Here is a 22,684-nt window from a genome sequence, read left to right on the forward strand (position 1 = left end):
GGGAGGGGCGGGAGCGTCGCCGGCCGCATGCGGTGGTGGCTGGCAGTCCGGCCGGTGGTCTGTGGGGACAATGGGGAAGAAGGCGTCAAGAGGAAGAACAAGATAGGCGGTTGTGTAGTCTGCTTTTCAGAAAAGAAAAAAAAACAGTTGGAGAAAGATGGCTGGCGGGCGTTAGATCATAGAGGGCATAGAATGATTCGATTGGCCCAAATTTGGATTTTAGGCGACCGGTACCTAGCCAGTCCCCTAACAATAATCTAGAGTGGGAGTGAAACTCAGGCTACACGTAATTAGTAGGGATAGAAGTTTCAGAACTGAATGAGCATAACCACAGGCAGTCAGGAGTCAGGATAGCGGTGGGAGAAGCTGCCTCCTTGGGAAGAAATTGCATTAGGACATCGTCGTCCAACTGCAGGCCTCAGTTGATTTGCTCTATGTGTACATTCTATTTGTACTCCCTTCGTTCTAAATTACTTATCTTGGATTTATTTAGATACATTAGTGCTAAATACCTCTGTATCTAGACAAATCTAAGATAAGTAATTCGGAACGGAGGAAGTATATCTGATCGATGACCTCCACTCAAAACAAAACAAAAACTGATTGTTGATCGAAACAAAAAAAAGAAAAAATAGGGGCGTTGCGAAAATCGAACTCGCGACCTCTCGCACCCAAAGCAAGAATCATACTACTAGACCAAACACCCAAATTATTATGTTAACAATTAGTTCTCTATTTAAGCAAACGTGTCTACTAATTTTGCTACTTGCCGTCCAACAGCTGCGTGGGACGATGTTTTATTTCTCAACCGAAGCACGCGAGGCGGATCGACTGAAGTTGGAGCTTGGAGGCGAGGCCCACAGCGCTAGGTCGTCAATTCATCAACAAGACTACCTTGCCTGTCACCTCAAAAAAAAAATTGTTGAAACATCTGGATGCAGCGCAATGGAAAAATCTTCAAAGCTCAGACCCCTTCCATTCATGTGTGGAGAAGGGGACTCAAGACAGACCTACTGCTACTCCAACATCGAATCAAGGATAAGTTTAAAGCCCTGCTTGTCAATTGGACTGACCAGTTTCTGGATTAGCTTGCCATGTTGCCGTTTGGGTTCCATAGAACTGGAGTTGGTTGAACTCCTTGTAACATACTCTTTTGAACATATTTTTTAATATATAATTTTACCGTAAAATGATTGTTCTATGGTTTTCGGTTCAAAAAAAATCTCAAAAGAAAAAATCAACCTGACTACCAGACCGACACGCGTCACTGCTACCTGCCCCATGATCTTCTTCCGAAATAAATCAAAGGTTGTTTCATTCTTTTCCTTTTCTATGTTTTGTTTCAATAGTACTCCCTCCGTTTAAAATTACTCGTCCAAAAAATGAATGTATCTAGATGTATTTTAGTTGTAGATACATCCATTTTTGTAACAAGTAATTCCGAACGGAGGGAGCACATGATAAGTTTTTAGCTAAAAAATCACTTGACCTCAAAAAGGCGCTCCTAGATAAGTTTTGAGTGAAAGCATGAAAATGACAGTTTTGAAGAAGGTTGCTTCTGAAGAATTATTTAATTGAAGAGTTTGTATCAAGGAATGCTATAATGATGGCACTATACCGAGGGCCTAATTCTTTGTTTCACCAGTAGTGCTACACAAACGACACCCATGCACGACTGCTGCACGATTCTACACATCCAGCCATCAAAATATTGAATGAAGTCCAGCACGACCATTTGATCATCAATCGTCCATGAATCGTCCATTTCGCATCGGCTGTGAAGTAGTTTCGTTGTTTCACACCGGTCTCCCATTTTCTTAGGTTCCTCAAAGTTCATACATCTCATCTGTACTACTACCTTTGTTCATTTTTATAAGACGTTTTAGACATTCAGACACTGTTCAAAACAGTATAAAGCAGGCTATCTGAAACGTCTTATAAAAACAAACAGAGGGAGTACTATATAGTGTACGAGTTTTGAATTGTACAACGGCATCAATCATGGCCGTTGGTCTCATAAATCCAACGGTTGAAATACAAAGGATTCGTAATGAACAGGAGCCCACAGCTGCATCTGCTTGTTTTTAGAAAAATCGCCTCAAATCTCCTCTCTTCTCGCCATGTTGCATGTGCCAGTGCGTCAGGCAAAGAGCCGAGACAAGGGCGGAGACAAGTGAACATTTTTAGCGGCCTGTATACTGTACATCGGCTAATGGCCGCAGCTAATTGCATCATTAGTCCATATAAAAATATATTTATAGAACCAACTACACCAAATATAGAGAAGACCCAAGCCCAGTAGCCCATACATGTAGGTGTGGTTAACTATTGTTTTGCCCTTGGACAATTGATCGATCCGATCGATTGATTGATCGAAGTGCGTGTTCGGCCGGACTACTTAGGGCGTTTTTCGCCACAGCCGAGTGAAATGTAAATGAGCACTACAATACCGATTTTATTAGCAGAAAATCATCACTTTATAATTCATGATATTATTTATTTTTGCTCTGAATTCATTGCAAAGTACTATATTTTTTCTTTTAATAGAATCATAGAAACATTGTTGTTAAGACGTGCATTGCACGTGTATACATACTACTCCCTCCATTCCAAAATAAAGTGCGCTCGCGCTTCCCGAGGTCTAACTTTGACCATAAATTTAACTAACGAGACCAACTACGGCGGGAGAAAAAATTATATAATTGAAAACTTCTTTCGAATACGAATTCACTGATATAATTTTTGCTCCCGCCGCAATCGGTCTTGGTAGTTAAATTTACGGTCAAAGTTGAAGCACGTGGATAGAGTAAGCACTACATTGTGGAATGGAGGGAGTAGTATAATATTAATCTTGAGGAGTGGGATGTAGCTTAGTGGCAAGGACGCAGTGGTGTTACCTTGCAGACCGGGGTTCGACTCCCGTCGGGAGTGAATTTTCGCGATCTCACTCGGGTGAGCTTCTTCTATAAAAATGTCCTGGGTGCATGGATCTCAAGGGCAACATCGAAAGACTTATTAGATCCTGTATAGGATGGAAGGAGATGTTAGATTACACGTGGATCTTGTATGGTCGTATGGTCGTGTGTCCATTGCTTTGCATCAGTCTGGGGTTCTGCTAGCAAAGGGTGCATGTTCTTCAAAGTTCATACATCTCATATATTATTAATCTTGAGGAGTAGGATGTAGCTCAGTGGCAAGGACGCAATGGCATTACCATACAGACCGGGGATTGACTCCCGTCGGGAGTGAATTTTCACGATCTCACTCGGGTGGGCTTCTTCTATAAAAATGTCCTGGGTGCATGGATCTCAAGGGCAACATCGAAGGACTTATTAGGTCTTGTATAGGATGGAAGGAGTATGTTAGATTACAGTTTCATTTCAAGACTTCAAACATTAAGCGTGGATCTTGTATGGTCGTGTGTCCATTGCTTTGCATCAGTCTGGGGTTCTGCTGGCAAAGGGTGCATGTTCCTCAAAGTTCATGCATCTCATATATTATTAATCTTGAATGGGTTGTAGCTCAGTGGCAAGGACGCAGTGGCGTTACCTTTCAGACCGGGCTTCGGCTCCCGTCAGGAGTGAATTTCTACGATCTCACCCGGATGAGCTTTTTCTATAAAAATGTCCTGGGTCAAGGGCAACATCGAAAGACTTATTAGGTCCGCATAGGATGGAAAGGGTATGTTAGATTACGGTTTCATTTCAAGTCTTTGAACATTAAGTGTGATCTTGTAGTCGTGTGTCCATTGCTTACATTAAGTGTGATCTTGTATGGTCGTGTGTCCATTGCTTTGCATCAGTCTGGGGTTCCGCTGGCAAAGGGTGCATGTTCCTCAAAGTTCATGCATCTCATATATTATTAATCTTGAATGGGTTGTAGCTCAGTGGCAAGGACGCAGTGGCGTTACCTTTCAGACCGGGCTTCGGCTCCCGTCAGGAGTGAATTTCTACGATCTCACCCGGATGAGCTTTTTCTATAAAAATGTCCTGGGTCAAGGGCAACATCGAAAGACTTATTAGGTCCGCATAGGATGGAAAGGGTATGTTAGATTACGGTTTCATTTCAAGTCTTTGAACATTAAGTGTGATCTTGTAGTCGTGTGTCCATTGCTTACATTAAGTGTGATCTTGTATGGTCGTGTGTCCATTGCTTTGCATCAGTCTGGGGTTCCGCTGGCAAAGGGTGCATGTTCCCAACTTGTGACCATTCCGCATGTTATATCTGCCCACATTTCAACCTGTTTTTTCTTTCTTCAAAGTAAACTACTCAGTATAATCAGCGCCCCTCTTGATGAAATAATGAAATAATACACCGAAATACAGGCGGGTGTCTGCTACAGGATATACAAATTGGAACGAGAGGTAAACGTGGCATGGATCATCTTTACTGAAGTCAAAGTTGAGGCTGCAAACCACAATAATAATAAAATATAGAGAAATAAATCGCTGGTATAGATAAAAAAAGGCCGTTCTGAAAATTCAAATCCTCAAAGACCAGAACAGAACTTGCTACACAAAACTGTTGTAATGCCACTGAGCATTTCAGAAAATGTTGTTACATCACTACATCAGGAGGCATGGACAGCTCCTCGGGGTTGTTGCTCCAACAGACAACAGAATGTACACAGGGAAAACCAGTAAAACCTCTTATTCCTGCTAGAGTTAAAAATTGTCGCTGTTCTCAACGAATGCCAACAAATGCCTAACAACTAACCGTCTATGATCCTTGTTGGTTTCTTTACCTGTCAACTCTATCGCGCCTTTCATTATCCGCGAGTAGAGCCTCTCGAGCTGCGGCACCCCGTAGCCCACGGTGAGCTCCATGAAGCGCTGCTTCAAGCCTTCCAGCTGTTCAAGCGTGTCATCGCTGGTAGGCATGGCAGAATCTTCGCCATTGTCAGTCTCCATTGGGTTGGAAGGAGAACCAGGTAGAATTGGAGGTGCTTCATCTGGTGCTTTGTCAGCTTCTTTCAAAGGGCCATTTGAATGTGGTCCTTTTGGAGCTTCCTCTGGGGAAGTTGGCTTTGACAGATCTACATCGCCAGAAGACGTTCCGTCTCTTGCTGTCGATTCTTTGGCAGAGGTGCCTGAAACAAAGGTCAGTTCAATATATTTATTTTGTACCACACTTGATATGCAAGATTGCAAACCCAACAGTGGGTCAAGAATAGAGGATTACCATGTTCGTTTTCAGTGCTTTTCTTGTGCCGCTTTAGCACCTCATAACTTCGTGACAGATCAACTTCTGGTTGTACATTACGAAGCCTCGCACTTGTTCTAGTAACAGAAACTAACTGAACAACAGGCGGCGCTTGGAGGATGGAGCTATCCTCATCATCCATAGCCTGCAGTGGTCCCCCTTGTGCAGCAATTTTATCACAAAAGGATACCAACGATGGGTCCATCTGTGACAACATACCTTGCACCTGACCAAAGATAAGCATTAGTCACACAAACAAACATAGAGGTCTAGTCAACAATCAAATACAGCAACAACTATTGAACAAACAATATACCACATCTCGAAGTTCACATGCTCTGCTCACGATCCTAGATCCATTGTAATCGTCGCCATTATAAGTCTGCAAAATTAGTAAAATATTTAGCACCAAACTTGCAGATACAGTGGTCTCGAAACTTCAGTCATTGTTTTAGTTGGCATCTTCAGAAAGATCACAACAAACTATTGCTACAGTCGTTACAGAGGTTAGGTCATTTTCTCAGTTACCATAATCAGAAAGATCAGTATTGAATTGTACCGTGCTTGCCATGAAAATATGACCAAAACATATGTAACATGAGTGGGAAAAAATCAGTTGCCATCATCATAAAGATTATTATCAGATTCCAAGGTACTTGCTATGTATGTACGATCAGAACATATGTAACATGAGTGGAAAACTAAATGCCCCAAAAGAAAAGCTCAAACCTTTGCATTGGTGACTATAAGATTAATATCCTTCAAAAATGCTGCCTGAGAGAAGTACTGTCCAGAGTCCACCCGCTGCAAGACAGCAGCCATATCCATGGGGTTGTGAACTATTGTTCGATAGTCAGGTACTTCCTCTTCTGATACTGGGAAGTGAAATGCAGTGAACCTTTTGTTGTATAGAATGCTGAAAAGATGAAGTGGCACCTTGATTATTTCCATCTGGTTTGAATAACAAGTGAACAAATCCTGTCTAAGATACTAGAGACCTTTTGCATATGCAACAGAAGATAAAGTCTCAGAATTTATATACTGAAAAATTCAAGCATCTTACTACAACATCCTACGTAAGTTCAAAATTTAACATGACAGCTGACAGCCTAACACTAACTTAGCTCACTTTGCAGTTACCTTCCATATGTAACACAATGTTCAGATCATCAGCAGCATAGAAGAGAGATTATATATATCATATATTAGCTTAATTTTTAGTTTTCGCCACCAGTTACGATCAACCGGTCATTTTTTACTGGAGATGATGTTAGAACCAGGAGCAGTACTGAACCACACAAACTTTTTAGTTTGAAATATCTTGTGTCACCACATGACCTGAACTGAGTATTCATCTCGAACAAAACTGCTAAGCAAAGGTCAGGCTAGCTAGCACTCTTTGAATCAACTCAATATGGATCCCAAGATTCAGAATTAGCATGAACTGGGGATTGGCTAAAGAATGGTCAGGCAATTTTTCAATGTTGTCTAACAGAAGTGTTACATATTAAAGTATTAATATTGCCTACAATAGTTAATTGCTGAGAACTGGGAACAAACGAAAAAAACCGAGAAATATATGCAACAATGTAAAGGAGTAAATTGCAGACCGGTTACAAATATCTCGTAGACACATTCTCATCCGACGAACAGCGTGTTGCTCAGCTTCTGCCTTAGCTTTCAGCTCAGAAACCTTAGGCCCATCTACTTTCTTTGGTGCTTTTGGAAGATCGATAGACTTTTGCTCTTTTGACTTGCTTCTTGAATCTTCCATTTGAAGTGAGAGCAGTGACTCAAACAGTATACTGAAGTATCTTAATCTATCATCATCACTTGGTCGATCCACTTGATATCTATCAAATAGAAGATTTTGTTAGTGAAAAATAAGACAAGTAGGAGAAAATGCACTGAACCTGATGTGAAGCATGCAACACTGATCCAGCAATAAAGTGATATACAGCAAATTGAACTTAGCAAGCATGTCAACAAACAAACAAACAAAAAAGAACAAATCTTGTTCCCGTCAATGGGCCTATTAATAAACACACCCCTTGCCCATGCGAAGGGTACGTGAAGCAGCCAACACTTGATCGAACGATTAAGTGCTATACAGTAACCTAAACTTAGAAAGCATGCCAACAAAAAAAAAGGAAAAGAACTTGTTCCAGTCAATGACCTATTAGTAAACATACCCCCTTGCCCACGCAAAGGATACTGTTCCATGCTTTTTGGTGAATGGATAACAATGTGATACTCAGGACATAATTCAAGCATTTACAGAGCTCAAAAAAGTTAAAAAAAACTGAACAATCAAGCAGTAATATGTTGCCTAAACCAATGAAAACAGAAGTTCAACATGGTGTGTATCTAAGACAAGAACTAAGTCAAAACAACCAGGCAAAACAGAATTAACATTCCTCCAGGAACATACACATTACGAGAAGAAAATATGGAAGCACACTCTTCTTCGAGATCATCAAAGGCCACTGATGATGTTCCTAGCAACAATACTGGAAGGTTGGATGCCAATTCATTCAGAAGAGTCAATAACACTGCCCTAAGCTGTTCATGTGCCTGTAAAAAATCAAGTAATTAGCTACATAACTGAGCCAGCATTTACTCAAAAATCATTTCATAGCACCAAAGGTTATGACTAGGTACTAACCGTATCCCACCAAAGATGGAACTGTGGCAAGTAGAGTATGGACGGTGTTGTTCTCCTTGCTTCCCCAAAAATATGCACAAGAGCTTCTTCAGGTGTCTTTGCACTTGGATCAGAGAGAAGAGATGGCAGCCCCAAGGAGTGCACAGGAAATTTCTCAAGCTCATGCAAAACAGCTGGCCCAACATGATCCTGCTAAGCTAAACCACATTAGTAAGAAAAAAGGCACAATATACTTACAACATATCCATATAAAAGAGAAAACCTACCAGTCCAACACCCTCAACGCCACACATCAAAAGGCGAGGCCTATAAACAAGAGGGATGGAAGATCCATATGAAAGGGTAGAGTATTTGCTAAGATCCAATGCTGAAAGGTAAGGAAAAATATCAGAAATCCTTTCCATTATCTTCTCAAGATGTCTCTTCAAACATGGAGCAATAACCGGTGACAGTGGTCTTGAATGCACAATTGATCCCCTATGTGCAGCTGGAGTTATTGTAGACATAGCTTCCAAGAAGTGGTTCCTCTCAACCCTGACCGAGTCTACATCAATGACAAACTTGTCATCACTTGTGTAAACCTGAGGATATTTCTCCCTAAATGCTCGAATAGCAGCTTCAGTACATAATGCTTTCAAATCAGCACCACAATACCCAACACAGCTCGCAGCAAGCTCCATCTTTAGCTCCTTTGGCGGGGGTTCCTTCCATTTCCGTGTATGAATATCCAGTATTTCAGCTCGTGCCTCATAGCCAGGTAAAGGAAAATAGAACTCGCGATCAAAACGGCCAGGTCTACGCAATGCCCCATCAATGGCATCAATCCGATTGGTTGCTCCAATCAAAACAACTTGTCCACGTGAATCAAGACCGTCCATCAAAGCAAGCAATGTTGAGACTATTGAATTGTGAATCTGCTCTTGCTTGCTAGATCTCACAGGGGCAAGGCCATCTATTTCATCAAAAAATATGATTGCAGGCTGATTCTTTTGAGCTTCCTCAAAAAGTAACTTGAGCTGCCTTTCAGCCTCTCCAACCCATTTACTAAGAACATCAGCTCCTTTTCGCATATAAAAGCTGACCTTCTGGCCAGCTTTAGAGGCAGCACAAGCTAATGCACGGGCAATCAATGTCTTCCCTGTACCAGGAGGTCCACAGAGAAGAACTCCCCTAGGAGGAGTTATGTGATAGTTTGCAAAAAAATCTGGATACAGCAAAGGGAAGAACACCATTTCCTTTAAGGCATCAATGTACTCAGACAAACCTCCAATATCATTAAAACTTACACTCTCATCAATCTGCAGAGGCTGAATATCAGCTCCTCCCTTGGAACTTGGGCCAGCAGTTTGTGCCCCTGGCATAAGTGATGAAGTACTGACTCCAGTATCACCCTGATGACCCCATCCAGATGCTCCAGCATTGAGACCCCATGCTGCTGAATTATGCATGTCCAATCCACCCATAAGCCATGGTGGCATACCACCTCTCCCACTACGCATCCATGGCATGGGTGGACCTTCATCCGGCTCATCCACAAGAAGAGAATCATCTGAATCATCTGGCATTGAAAAACGAGGGCGCTTATGCATGCGTGAACCACCTTTTTTTAAATACTTGCTGTTCTTTGGACCAACTCCTTGTACAAGTACTCTGCGGGGAGATTGTGGTCTGTGCTTCCCTTCCTTCTGTGGGGAGGGTCTACGAACTTCTGCACGATCCCTTAGATCATATCTCCTCCTAACTTCTTGCTCTTCCTCGCCGTCTTCATCATCTCCATCTTCTTCAGCTTCATCACCTCCATCAATCTCCTCTTCATTGGCACCATCCTCTTCGATTTCATTGCCATTTTCTCTCTGATCTTGTTCATGTTCTTCTTCAGAACTTTCCTGATCATCATCAGAAACTTGGTATGGAAGATGCCTTTGTCCCCGCAGAGATCTTCTAGGCCTTAAACCTTCACGGCGGGGAATGGAGTTAGAGTTAGACATTTTCTTGCGCTTCGGCCGTGCCGACACTTGATCATCCCCTTTACTCTTTGATGAAGACCGATATCTGGGTCTCTGAAAACATGAAAGGGAAAATGTGAGCTGGTTCAAATAATAATCAGCAAACAGAGATGCCAATTGGGTAACAGTGAGGCTTCCAAAATTACAGTCATTACTGGGACTCTAGAAACTCACCATAAGGTCATCATCTTCCATACTGGAACTATCTGTGCCATAGTCCTCCAGAGTTACGGACATTCTTCGCTTCCGCGTTGAACGGCGCAGATTTGCTGCAATGGACTATAAAGAGGGCTATTATAATCAAGGTACTGAGCATAATGTAGCAATCCTACACAGAAATATAGGCATTCCAGGTACAATGTTCAGGAGATAGCTTTCAGGAAGTGGTCAATCGCTCATGTTTCATACAATAAAGTTACATGAACCAGACGTCCCTATACTAATAATAGCTTGAAAAGTGTTGAACGGCGCAGATTTGCTGCAATGGACTATAAAGAGGGCTATTATAATCAAGGTACTGAGCATAATGTAGCAATCCTACACAGAAATATAGGCATTCCAGGTACAATGTTCAGGAGATAGCTTTCAGGAAGTGGTCAATCGCTCATGTTTCATACAATAAAGTTACATGAACCAGACGTCCCTATACTAATAATAGCTTGAAAAGTGTCTGTGTTTCCTATTTAACTGATGGACATATTTTATTCTGGGAAGTGTAAAAATCCAGTAAAAGATGCAGAATCAGGGATATAGTGCTAACAAAGCCTCCATAGAAGCCAAGACATTCCTTGCGGCTAAAATTAACAGATGGATGGATAATAACTCCAATCATTAACATGCAAATAACAGCTGGTCAAAATAATGTATCATAAGACACGGTACACCAGATGACATCTTCAGCATATCAGGTAAGAATGCTTTTCAATGATAAAAACAAGCAAATCCCAAACAACTAGCATACAAAGTTGCTTACATCGGCAGGAGGTTCCCGTGCAGCTGGCTTGCGAAGCAGCTTCTTGGCGATCTGCGATGCAGCCGTCCGCTTCTTGTTGGAGTTCATCTTGTTGCGCATGTTGGGCGAGTAGTACAGGTATCCCCGCCCGTAGTACTTGGGCCGCTGCCGCAGCCGGTCGCTGGACCTCACGGGCGCAACCGATTCGTCCCCCTTCCCGGCCATTCCTGCCATAACTCCCTCCTCGTCAAGCACTGTTGCTGCTGCTGCTGCGCAGCGCTCCCTGAATCAGGCCAAGCACTCTTGTCAGTTTCAGCCATCCCCCCAAACCCTAGCCCCAAATCCACCAACCTAACACGCATGCATGTGACATGCCAGGCAATAGCAATTCACTACTCGTGCATTACGAAATGGAGCCCGCTGCGTACCCCGCCGAACCACAAATCCCCCAAAATACACATCGCAAATTCAAACCACGACGAGAGAAACCGCCCCCGAATCCACCCCGCCAGGCACCGATCGGGCGACCACGCCTCCGGCGAACCCGCGCGCGGCGAGCGACACGGCGGCCCGCGCCAGAAACCCAGGCTAAACCCCCCCAAAATGAGCCGCCAGGACGCGCAGAGCAAAAGGAAAACACCGGGGGCGAGCGGCGCCGGGAGCTGACCTCGGGGGCTGGAGCGGCGGGGGTCCGGGGCCGCTGGCACCGGCCGGATTCGGGCGGCGGCGGGGGCGGGGGCGGAGGCGGCTGCGGGCTCGCGAGGGTTTCCTTGGCGTCGGGGGTTTCGGAGCGGAGGGGACGACGCGAGGGTTTCCTTCCTTTCCTCACCTCTCCTCCCTCTCTTCCGCACGCGCCGGGCACGTGATGGAGGTGCGCGTCCGTCGCGGCGTTCACATGGGGTTGGTGCGGGTGGGGTCACTGACATGTGGGCGTCGGCGTCGCGTGGGACCCGGTTGCAGCGGGCTGAGGGTGGCGTATTTCTGGGATTGGATGGGCTACGGAATTGTAATGGGGGATTTTGGTCGCCGTTCCATGTGGATCGGACGGTGGGGAGGGGATTTCCGGGATTAATGGGAGGTATATAATGCGCTGGTGTACCGTTGGAGGAGCAGGTACTGCGTCGCTTCTCTTGTCTGCCCCGACCTAGCTCAGGATTCTCTAAACCCTCTCGCCACACGGAATATTCCTTCAAACCCTCTCAAAAATCACACTCAAAACATTTCTCCTAGAGCGAACCAATCCTAGATTTTTTTATGCTTACGGTGATGTTTGTTCAGTGAGAGGAGACGTTCCCGTCGACTGCGAGGCCTCTATGGCGACTTCGTAAAATCTAAAAATGTTATACTGGTTCAGTCTCCAAGAAATACTCATAGGGGTAAGATGTGCGTGCGTGTGTTCATAGGGGTGAGTGTATATTCGTGTATGTGAGCGACTTCGATAGTACCGTATTAAGAAAAACATTTCTCTTAGAGGAAAGGCATCTATATAATTACGTGGAGTGTAGAAATTTCAATACCGTACGACAATAAAATCACTATAGTACATGCGGTACAAAAAATATCGGTAAAACTAGCTTACAAGAGGAGCTCTGCTCGGATAGGTTTGCACCACCACACAACCGGAATAGCAACGAACACAACCTACAACTCACACTCCACTCTTGCATCTTGACAATCATGTAGTATTGTTTTCTCTCTCTAACTTCGTGACATTCATAATTGGACACGGTCGTTAAAGATAAATGTCACTCGTGCAGAGAAGTTTACAAACAGATGGCACACGTAAAAAAAGTGATAATTTTGTCATTTTAAAAGTGAGTGTGAATGCATCGACAACGTATTATTTGGTACTCCCTCGGTCTCATAATATAAAAGCATTTTTGACACTACACTAGTATTAAAAATGTTTTTATATTATGGGACAGATGGAGTATTTTATACTGTTTGAATAACCAATGAAACCTTCAACCTTGCCACATCAAATTAGAATAAATCACAGTAGTTAGAGAAAATTACTTGCATGGAGTAATAGTGCATACAATCACAGTATGGCTAGGGGTCTTTCTTACCCATCTCTCTTGCCTTGGGTAAACAAAGTGGATTTGGAACTGTGGCCACGCTGGTCATTTTGATATCTACTTCCATCAATGAACCGAATTAAAGGATTGTATGGCTCGCGTAGAAAGAGTCTAGCTCCAGTAAGGAAGCCTCCGTATTATACTGAAATTATAAATTGACTTTATCCTTTTTCCCATCAATCAAAATATGCTTATACCTTTCGTAAACTGTACCAATCCGATTTACGTAATACTGATAGCACACCAACATATAAAAATGTCCATGGTGCAATTGTTTAGGTTTAGCTGTTTTGCCTTGTGATTTCCCGATACAAGTGATGCAGTAAAGTTTGTTTATCGCACATAGTACGGTACGAGTGGCACAATTAAACAGTTTTTATGGAAGCATAATTAAACAGCTTTTTTGCAGGGAATTAAATAGCTTTATAACCATAGTTAGGCACACTTGGAGAACTTATTTTCACGATGGCAGGATAAACTTTATCTCAAGTAAAAAAAGGCATATAAATTACTCCCTCTGATCCGTATTACCTGTCGCTGGTTTAGTACGAGTACAAAGTAACAGTACATGAAAAAAAGGTCCACTGAATAAACTGCAACGCACTGAAGCTTTTGCACGACATATGATGGGCACGGCATATAGCCGTACATAAAACTGGATGTGACAGGGGATCAGGTACGGCACGCACGGCGCGATGCGACAAACAAACTGTGGCTGAGGTCAGGAAACCACCAGATCAGGAAACGGCCAGGTTGTTGTACTTGCTCCCCAAAAACGGATGAGACTTGCCTGTTCTCCGCGTGTGTGCTCATCCGTGCTCCCGCATACGTGGCATGATTTGATTAGAACGAAATAAGACTCGGTCTCATCCCCTTAAAATCAGGGGGGAGATGATTAGATTAGAAAGGAAAAAGGAAAAAGGACAACCGTAGGATGAAGTGAGAGCACGGATGGGAGTATGGGGAGAGAGCAGGCAAGCCGGATCCCCCAAAAACAAGCACTCGTGCGGTATCCTTTTTGCCTTTCCACGCTTCCTTGTTCAGGCCTGCGTCTGGGAAAGAATCTGAATGGATCTGCATTGTGCATGCCGCATGCTTGAAAACCTAAATTTAGAGCCAAAATAGTTCAATTCCTGACAAGCATGCGTTCCCAGTGGGGAAAGTGGCTATAGCATGATGGGCAAAACAGAATGATAGTGAAGTTGCATAGTACTCGCATATATAACAAAAAAAGAAAAAGGAACACCGAAGCATATACTGGCATGCAAATATTCCAAACTGGAGTATTTCTCTTCCAAGTACAAGGAGAGATTTCAAGGAGGAACAGCCAACTGCTGAATGTAGGGCGGATTGCGAATTTATCTATGATGTTGCTCCAAAGTATTTTGCAGTGCGCTAAGGACAAATGAAGCCTGACCTAACGGGCCAGTTACAGAACTTGGCATATCAACTCTAGTAATGATGGTACATGGACTCTAATCTCTGGGCCCAAAACTGGCATGCAAATATTCAGCGATTTACCGGATCAGCTATACATGTATAACCTTTGCCAAGGCCATGAAAAATAACTAGGGCATTCGCAAGCGATTAACAGCAGCTTTTCTTAAGCATCGCAGACACAGGGGAGGATCACTGATTCCGGTTGGCCATGTGAGTTTAACCATGACCATATGTCATTTCATGCTTGCGACAGCTCAATCATCATCGTGTTGATCATTTCCGCCGTGACGGTTGTCCCCGTAGTTGACCCATGGGAGCAATGATTCCAGGAAGACCCTCGCAGCGTTGCGCCCAACAACTTCAAGAGGGGCATGTATTCTCTCAGGCCCAGCTTCTTGTTCAACAGGCGGCATATCATGCGCCATTCCTGGACCAACCATAAATGGCCGCAGTTCTTCAGGAGGGAGCGATGGTGTTGTGTCAGAGAAGTCTGAAACAAGCAGATGAGAGTACCTGCAAAGTGGGACACAAGTTATCAAAATATCTCTTCAAGATAGTCTGGGGAGCCAAGAATGAAAATCCAGAGCATATAATGTTACTTAGATCAATAAATCTGCAATGAATTAGAATAGAATTGCTGCCAAAACCAAACTATCTTTCTCTCGAGTATAAGTGGCACAAACTGCATATCTTTAGTCACTTTCATGTAAGTACCGTACACAACTAACAACACAGATCCAAACACTACTGATAAGTTGAGATGGGAGTCAGTAAGCTAAACATTAAATGTTTAAGTTCTACAGAACCTATACAAAATCTACACCGATAATTGCTACTTCATAAAAGGTAAACTGGTTGGTTCATAGTTTAAACTAAACCAAGCTTCAGGTGTTGGCAACTTAAAAGGAAGAAATAGCCACAAACCAATCAAAAAGTACTGATTGAAAAGAATGAAAGACATGATCAAAGAATAGGATAGGCAGGATTCAACTGAGGTGTCAACATTTTGGAGCAACTTACTCATTCTTTTCTGAAGAGAATGCCTCTTTCATAACACATGCCCAGTCCTGGGCTTCTCTGCTGTCGTGCTTTAGTGATTCAATCACCAGAAGAGCAGCTTCTTTGAGTAAGTTCTGAAGTTCCGGGAACCTCCACATGATATAATGACGCTCAACATATATGTTAATCACATGCTCAAGTGAAGGGCTTCCTGGCTTTGCTGATCCAAAGAACGCATTCTTGAGTATTTGGGTCCATGAAGAGTCCTTCAAAGGAGCCTTGTCAACAATCTTAGAAAGCACCAGAGGATGAAGCATCAATGCTTGCTTCATGAGATCAACAGCTGTTGACTTGTCAGCATGATCAGAAACATCCTCAGCATCACGTTCAAGATAAAACCGTGCAATGGCTAGAGAAAAGGAGAAATTAGGAAACAGCCAGAGGGAGTTATCACACTGGTACTCTTCAGCAAACTGTTCCAACCATTTGTACTGCTGCGATCTTAGAGCAAAGTAATCAATGCAAAACAGAGCACCCTTTGGGTCATCAGAATCCAATGACAAAAGAAACTTGCAGGCCTCTAAAGCTGAACGGTGACAACCACGCCTATCCAGATTTTTCATGTGACCGAAAAGGGCTGTAAAAAATGGCTTGTTTAAGTCATGGCTGTATTTCAACTGATAGTTGCCCTGCAGTGGATTAAATAGTGGATGCCAAGCACACTCTAGTGCAAATAGACACTTCTCAACAGCGTCTGCTGATGATTGATGTTCTCCAGAATATTTGAACAGATCAGCAAATGTCAATAGCGAGTCTGGATGGTAGGGGTATTTTGCTAATATAGCAGCAATGGCATTGAGGTCATTGGCTGACTTGGCAGCTTCAAACAATTCCTGCACATGGCTGACAGAAGGATCATATACGTACCTGCAAGCATTAAACAGCATGGTCATTTACAGAAGTTATGAACTCTAGAACAGATCTCTGCTAAACTACTTTTGAAATTTTACTACACCTGTAGAACTACTTAAGCTTCCTACACGAAGAACATACAATGAACACAATGGTAAGCACAAGCAGTGTACACTGTACCCAAATAAATTAGTGACGTGCCAAAATTATGCCAAGCCAAACAATCCAAAACATGCATAATCACAGCGAATGCACTAGCAGCTCGAGCCAGAAGTTAGAATAATCATGCTCTGACAGACTGGTGTCCTTAAAAGTCCTATTACCAAGAGATCAGTGTGTAAATGCTGTGGAGCGATTAACCTTTGCATGAAACGTATATATAGCCCTCCAAAGAATTGTCTACTCGCATGTTCAAAGAAACCCGACCACTAATTATGGAAAATGGATGAATAAAAAAATGGTTCTACTAAAAGCATCTCAACCAAAGAGCTTAGAAGAATAATTTCCTTCTCCGTGTTCAATCAAACTTGACTACTGGCTATGGATGAATCAAGAAACAGATTGTTCTCCGAACATCTCATCAAGAAACTACATAGTACTGAAACTGTTTGACATACAAATGTATACCATATCACCATGCACACTGCAAAGAAAAGGATATACCCTCACCTGAAATAATTCAAACTTCCCTTTGTCTCAACAAGATCCATTGACATTGACTTATCCCATGCTGGCCAGAAGCCAGGTGGAGATACAAGTAGGGTTCTTCTAGGATTAAGGCCAGCACGCCTAACACCACGCACTTGCCTTGAAGTGCCAGGCATATTCCGCTGGTTTTCAAGTGAATCAACTACCTTTGATCCAAAAATGCGCCTCATCTCATTTTCAGCCTTGAGATGTTTGGGATCAATTGCAAGAACTGAGGATGTCCCAGCAGTCATTTCAATTGTCTGAATCTCCTTCCCAGTTGCTCTGTCATTTTGATGAACACTTTTTTGCATGGGCCTCTTTTCAATAGCTAGATCTTCCAGAATTGAGTCCAGTGATTTCTCATCCCTCGACTTCGCCGAGGCTGGTGGTTCCGCCTTGCCCTTTTTCTTCTTCTTCTTTGATTTCTTGTTTGTTTCAGGAACAGCGCCGTTAGGCTTCTTTTTCACATATTGTTTCTGTTCTGTATAACTCGCAGTTTGATCAGTATGCACTTCATCTTCCTGCAGTGGAGTAAGCACATACATAAGATTAAAATCAATTCATCAACCATGACTAATACATAATTCGACTAGGCATGAATGAGGTAGTGCTACATCACAGGATCTAGATAACTAAGAAATGTAAATATGCTATCTTCATGTGTTTCACCTTATCATCATGATTCTAGACACGACTTGAGGCAAGCAAACACACGACTAACTCTCAATCAACAAACGGATATCAGATTACATCCTAGTACAGGCTGCTCCATCCAGAAGGGTATACAAGTGGCAGTTCAAGCGTGGTCAAAAGTATTGACCAATAGCAACAACAATCCACTGCAAATGATTTTACACGATAAGTAACACAGATTAGGCATCTTCCCCGACACTAATCATCATCGCATCTCAAAGTTCTCGCACAACCACAAGGATCGCCTCGCCTTTACTCGCAATCTACCAATTTACTTATCACTGGCACGGGATAACACATGGCAACACGAGCGCAGATAAGCAACAGTTTACAATCTAATTAAACCCTAGCGACGAGTGGAACGGGGGGAGGAAGGGACCTTGTCCTCTTCTGGCTCGTCGTCGTCGTCGTCGAGGAGGTCGAAGGGGTTCCTGGCGGCGACGCGGGTAGGGGAGCCCGCCTCCTCCTCCTCCTCTTCCTCCTGCACCACCACGAGGGCGTCCTCGGCGGGGTCCTGCGGGGAGGCCTCCCTCTCCTGGAGGACCCGCCGGACCAGCCTGCCGGACATGTCGACGGCTGCGGCAGGGGCGAGCTGAAGCGAGGGTTAGGGTTTGGGCTTGGCGGCGGGCCGGGCCGGGCGGCGGGGTCGGTCGCCAAGCGAAAGGACGAGAGGGGATTCGAGATGGCGACGAGGACGACGAGTGTTTTGCTGCCCTTTGCAGGGTTCGGGAGAGGGCAGATTGCGATTTCGGAAGCCCGGAGGGGTGCTTCTGGAAAGAGTTTTGTTTGCGTTATTATTGCGTACGTGTTCTTCTTTTCTTTTTCTCCCGACGGAATTGGAATTCTTCTGATCCTACTATTCGCTTCCGTCGGTTGCATTTGCATTTGATTTTTTTTTCTAAGACCGGATTTGAAATTTTGGACAATAGACATTTTTCCTTAGAAACACGGTACAGACTTAAACACTTGTACACATGCATCATCTGAAATAAATCGAGGAAAATGCTTTCACTTTATGCCAAGTTTAGGACTTGAGCCTTGCTGGGCAAATTTTTCCATAAGAAATATAGCCATCCGAGTTATGCTCAATTCACATAAAAAATAGATTTGTGATATGAGAAAGGAACGGTGTTGGGATGTGAGGTTCCAAATATGATGTGTGATGTGGATAAAATCTCACTTATAACAACATATGATCAACCAAAATCCATTAGAAGCCACGACAACAAAAACCATACCGTGTCGGAGACACATATGACCGTCACATTGATCTTGAGGAGCACCGTCACCATAGAATATACTCATCATTGTATTCCCTCGAGCGAGTAAAATTCATAAGGCATGAGGTAGAGCTTTCCACCTGTATTGCGGATCTAGACCTGGGCACATCATGTGTCTTGAACTCACAACTCCATTGGATTTGTTTCGCAAGGTTCTTGTGTTGCCTACTTATCCTTCCTTCGATATTTATACATTCATATATAAGATCGACTTTCACCATCAATCCTTAGTGTCCACCTAAGGGTGACGGATCAATTTCACTCAAATGATCTCATCGATTTCTTCACTAGCATCAAATCGACTTTTGAACCAGACGATGTTTTCATTGATTTATTCGATGAGGAATTCTAAGACAACCCTATCCGATATGTGAAAAGCACTCATAGCCATGAGCGGGTCAACTTTGGCAACCAAATCTAAATGCATGTAGGGGGAGAGGAGGCTTTGCCAGGACCAGGATCGTAGATATACAAAACTAGTCATTCCACTAGCAAATTCATATTAGAGATTCCAAGCTCCTCCACACAACATGCACACTATGACCATATACGCAACATGCACACCGTGTGGATGGGAACAACAAGTCACACGACACAACTATACAACAAAAACTGCAACATATATACAAAACAACTCCGACGGGTAAAGTTTAACAACTGAATACAAACAAGGGTCTCCCGACCAAGTTGCAATTCTCACAACGGAAATGGAGATATATCTTAGATAGGTACATTCAACAAATGTCTTCAAAAGGGTAATGAAAGCAGGTGACGGCCATAACCCTTCCTAGACTGCCTAGGATGACCATAGCTAATGTCGTCCTTCACCACTAGGGATCATCTATTCCAAATGATATCATCTTATTTGTAGTATGTGAATAAAAAAACAAAGTGAGCACAATTGTACTCGCGAGACTTATCAAAAGTAGCTACTCATATGTGTCGGTATCAAAGAATGGAATTACCCACCATCATGTCCGAGAAAAATATGGAAGTGATGTACGAGAAAACTAAAGGGTGGTGGCGTTACCACCGTATAGGAATTGTGAGACCCAACACTTCATACATTTTTTCGTGGAGTTCTATGAGTGAAATTCTTCGTTAATGTATTCACTCTCTGAAAGAAAATCTTCAATTTGTCGAAGATTTATTTTTCATCGAGTGTTGTAAACCCAATTCCTTCGATAAGGTACAAGTGTTAACGTGTGTGCAATTTTCTCACTGCACATTAGACTATTCCAGGAAATTTAGCATGTGACGTGCAGAACCTTTTCTCATCAACATGCTTGGTGAAGATACCAGCAAGTTGATTCTAGGTCTTGACATGACTTATAATATTTTTTCTCGAAGAACATGATCACGAAGAAAATGATGTCTAATATCAATATTCTTCTTATGAGAATGTTGCACAGTTGTCGTGGAATTGTCACGGCAGGTGTCCTAGCGGAAGGACTTAGTCATGGAGCCATCGCAACTAGGTTAGTTTAAAGGGATTAAACGGGACAAAAGACACAGGGAGTTTATACTGGTTCGGCCCCTTGCAGTGAAGGTAAAGGCCTAATCCAGTTTGAGGTGGCATTGCTTGGGTTTCGATTACTTGGGAGCGAATACGCTTGACCTAGCTTTCGATCTCTTATTTCTCACCCTAAACCACGGTCGGGTCGTCCCTTTATGTACACAGGTTGACGCCCAGCGGCTCACGGAGTCCCGGCCGGCTCATACACAACGTGTCCGGCTCGGTGACTAACTACTCATGCCTTACAATACAAGTCACACATATACGGCGGTTTACACATGTGGCTTTAAGTCGCCTTTGGATTTCGGTCTTTCAGTAAGCCTGCTTCGTGAACCGCCATCTTCACCATCTTTATGGGCTTTGTTTTTATGAACCGCCAGCGATATGACCCGGCCCCTTTTGGGCGGGTCATACCCAATAGTTATATCCCCAACATTAGGCCCCAGGTTGATGTGAATTTGTTCATATCAATCTTTCAACACTTAGAAAAAATCCTTCTTATTTTGCTCTTGCGAGATCTTGTAACCCGCTATGACGTCTGCTACCTCTTGAGCATGCGTTGGTTTTCCCTTGAAGAGGAAAGGGTGATGTAGCAAAGTAGCGTAAGTATTTCTCCCAGTTTTGAGAACCAAGGTGTCAATCCAGTAGGAGACAACGCACAAGTCACCTAGTACCTGCACAAACAATCAAGAACCTTGCAATCAACGCGATAAAGGGGTTGTCAATCCCTTCACGGTCACTCGCAAAAGTGAGATCTAATATAGATAGTAAAGTAATTTTTTTTGGTATTTTTGTTGTATAGATTGGAAAGTAAAGATTGCAAAATAGTAAACAAGATGCGATGTAAATAAAAGAGATGCAATATAATAAGAAATAGACCTGGGGGCCATAGTCTTCACTAGTGGCTTCTCTCAAGATAGCATGTATTACGGTGGGTGAACAAATTACTGCCGAGCAATTGATAGAAAAGTGCATAATTATGAGAATATCTAGGCATGATCATGTATATAGGCATCACATCCACGACAAGTAGACCGAAATGATTCTGCATCTACTACTATTACTCCACACATCGACCGCTATCCAGCATGCATCTAGAGTGTTAAGTTCATAAGAGCAGAGTAACGCATTAGGAAAAATGACATGATGTAGAGGGATAAACTCAAGCAATACGATATAAACCCCATCTTTTTATCCTCGATGGCAACAATACAATATGTGCCTTGCTGCCCCTACTCTCACTGGGAAAGGACACCGCAAGATTGAACTCAAAACTAAGCACTTCTCCCATTGCAAGAAAGATCAATCTAGTAGGCCAAACTAAACCGATAATTCGAAGAGACTTGCAATTGCAAAGATATCAAATCATGCATATAAGAATTTAGAGAAGAACTAAATAATATTCATAGATAATCTTATTCATAAATCCACAATACATCGGATCTCGGCAAACACACCACAAAAGAGTATTATATCGAATAGATCTCTAAGAACATCGAGGAGAACTTTGTATTGAGAATGAAAGAGAGAGAAGAAGCCATCTAGCTAATAACTATGGACCCGAAGGTATGTGGTAAACTACTCACGCTTCATCGGAGAGGCAATGGTGTTATGTAGAAGCCCTCCGTGATCGAATCCCCCTCCGGCAGATCACCGGAAAAGGCCCTAAGATGGGATCTCACGTGTACAGAAGGTTGCGGTGGTGGAAAAGTGGTTCCGTGGCTCTCTGTGATGTTTCTAGGGTATAAGAGTATATATAGATGAAAGAAGTACGTTGGTAGAGCTACGAGGGGCCCACGAGGGTGGGGGCGCACCTACCCCCTGGGCGCGCCCTCCTGCCTCGTGGCCGCCTCGTGGAGTTCCAGACTTCGACTCCAAGTCTTCTGAATTGCTTTCGGTCCAAGAAAGACCATCGCGAAGGTTTCATTCCGTTTGGACTCCATTTGGTATTCTTTTTCTGCGAAACTCTAAAATAGGCAAAAAAACAGAAACTGACACTGGGCCTCCGGTTAATAGGTTAGTCCCAAAAATAATATAAAAGAGCATATTAAATCCTATTAAACATCCAAAACAGATAATATAATAGCATGGAACAATGAAAAATTATAGATACATTGGAGACGTATCAAGCATCCCCAAGCTTAATTCCTGCTCGTCCTCAAGTAGGTAAATGATAAAAACAGAATTTTTGATGTGGAATGCTACCTAACATAATTATCAATGTAATTTTATTTATTGTGGCATGAATGTT

General features: G+C 43.0%; 2 protein-coding genes across 4 annotated transcripts; both read right to left on the minus strand.

The window, feature by feature from the left end:
- Positions 1-4,454: 4,454 nt before the first annotated feature.
- Positions 4,455-11,639, minus strand: LOC119302469 (ATPase family AAA domain-containing protein At1g05910-like). Of its 3 annotated transcripts, XM_037579507.1 has the most exons (12): positions 11,493-11,639; positions 10,847-11,108; positions 10,048-10,152; positions 8,134-9,927; positions 7,868-8,056; positions 7,634-7,776; positions 6,813-7,055; positions 5,932-6,118; positions 5,519-5,584; positions 5,182-5,428; positions 4,745-5,089; positions 4,455-4,655 (listed from the first exon to the last, which is right to left on the minus strand). In XM_037579507.1, the coding sequence occupies exons 2-12, from the start codon at positions 11,057-11,059 to the stop codon at positions 4,558-4,560; spliced, it is 3,630 nt and encodes a 1,209-aa protein (XP_037435404.1). In that variant the 5' UTR covers positions 11,060-11,108; positions 11,493-11,639; the 3' UTR covers positions 4,455-4,557. The 3 variants fall into 3 exon arrangements, with proteins under 3 accessions (XP_037435404.1, XP_037435403.1, XP_037435402.1); XM_037579506.1 differs by having other exon boundaries at positions 4,455-5,089; positions 8,275-9,927; XM_037579505.1 differs by having other exon boundaries at positions 4,455-5,089.
- Positions 11,640-14,156: 2,517 nt separating this feature from the next.
- On the minus strand, positions 14,157-18,349 carry LOC119302470 (transcription factor 25-like). The gene is made up of 4 exons (XM_037579508.1): positions 18,017-18,349; positions 16,924-17,465; positions 15,364-16,269; positions 14,157-14,856 (listed from the first exon to the last, which is right to left on the minus strand). The coding sequence occupies exons 1-4, from the start codon at positions 18,203-18,205 to the stop codon at positions 14,598-14,600; spliced, it is 1,896 nt and encodes a 631-aa protein (XP_037435405.1). The 5' UTR covers positions 18,206-18,349; the 3' UTR covers positions 14,157-14,597.
- Between the last annotated feature and the right edge of the window lie 4,335 nt (positions 18,350-22,684).

This window comes from Triticum dicoccoides, chromosome 5A, assembly GCF_002162155.2.
Source record: "Triticum dicoccoides isolate Atlit2015 ecotype Zavitan chromosome 5A, WEW_v2.0, whole genome shotgun sequence".
NCBI lineage: Eukaryota > Viridiplantae > Streptophyta > Magnoliopsida > Poales > Poaceae > Triticum > Triticum dicoccoides.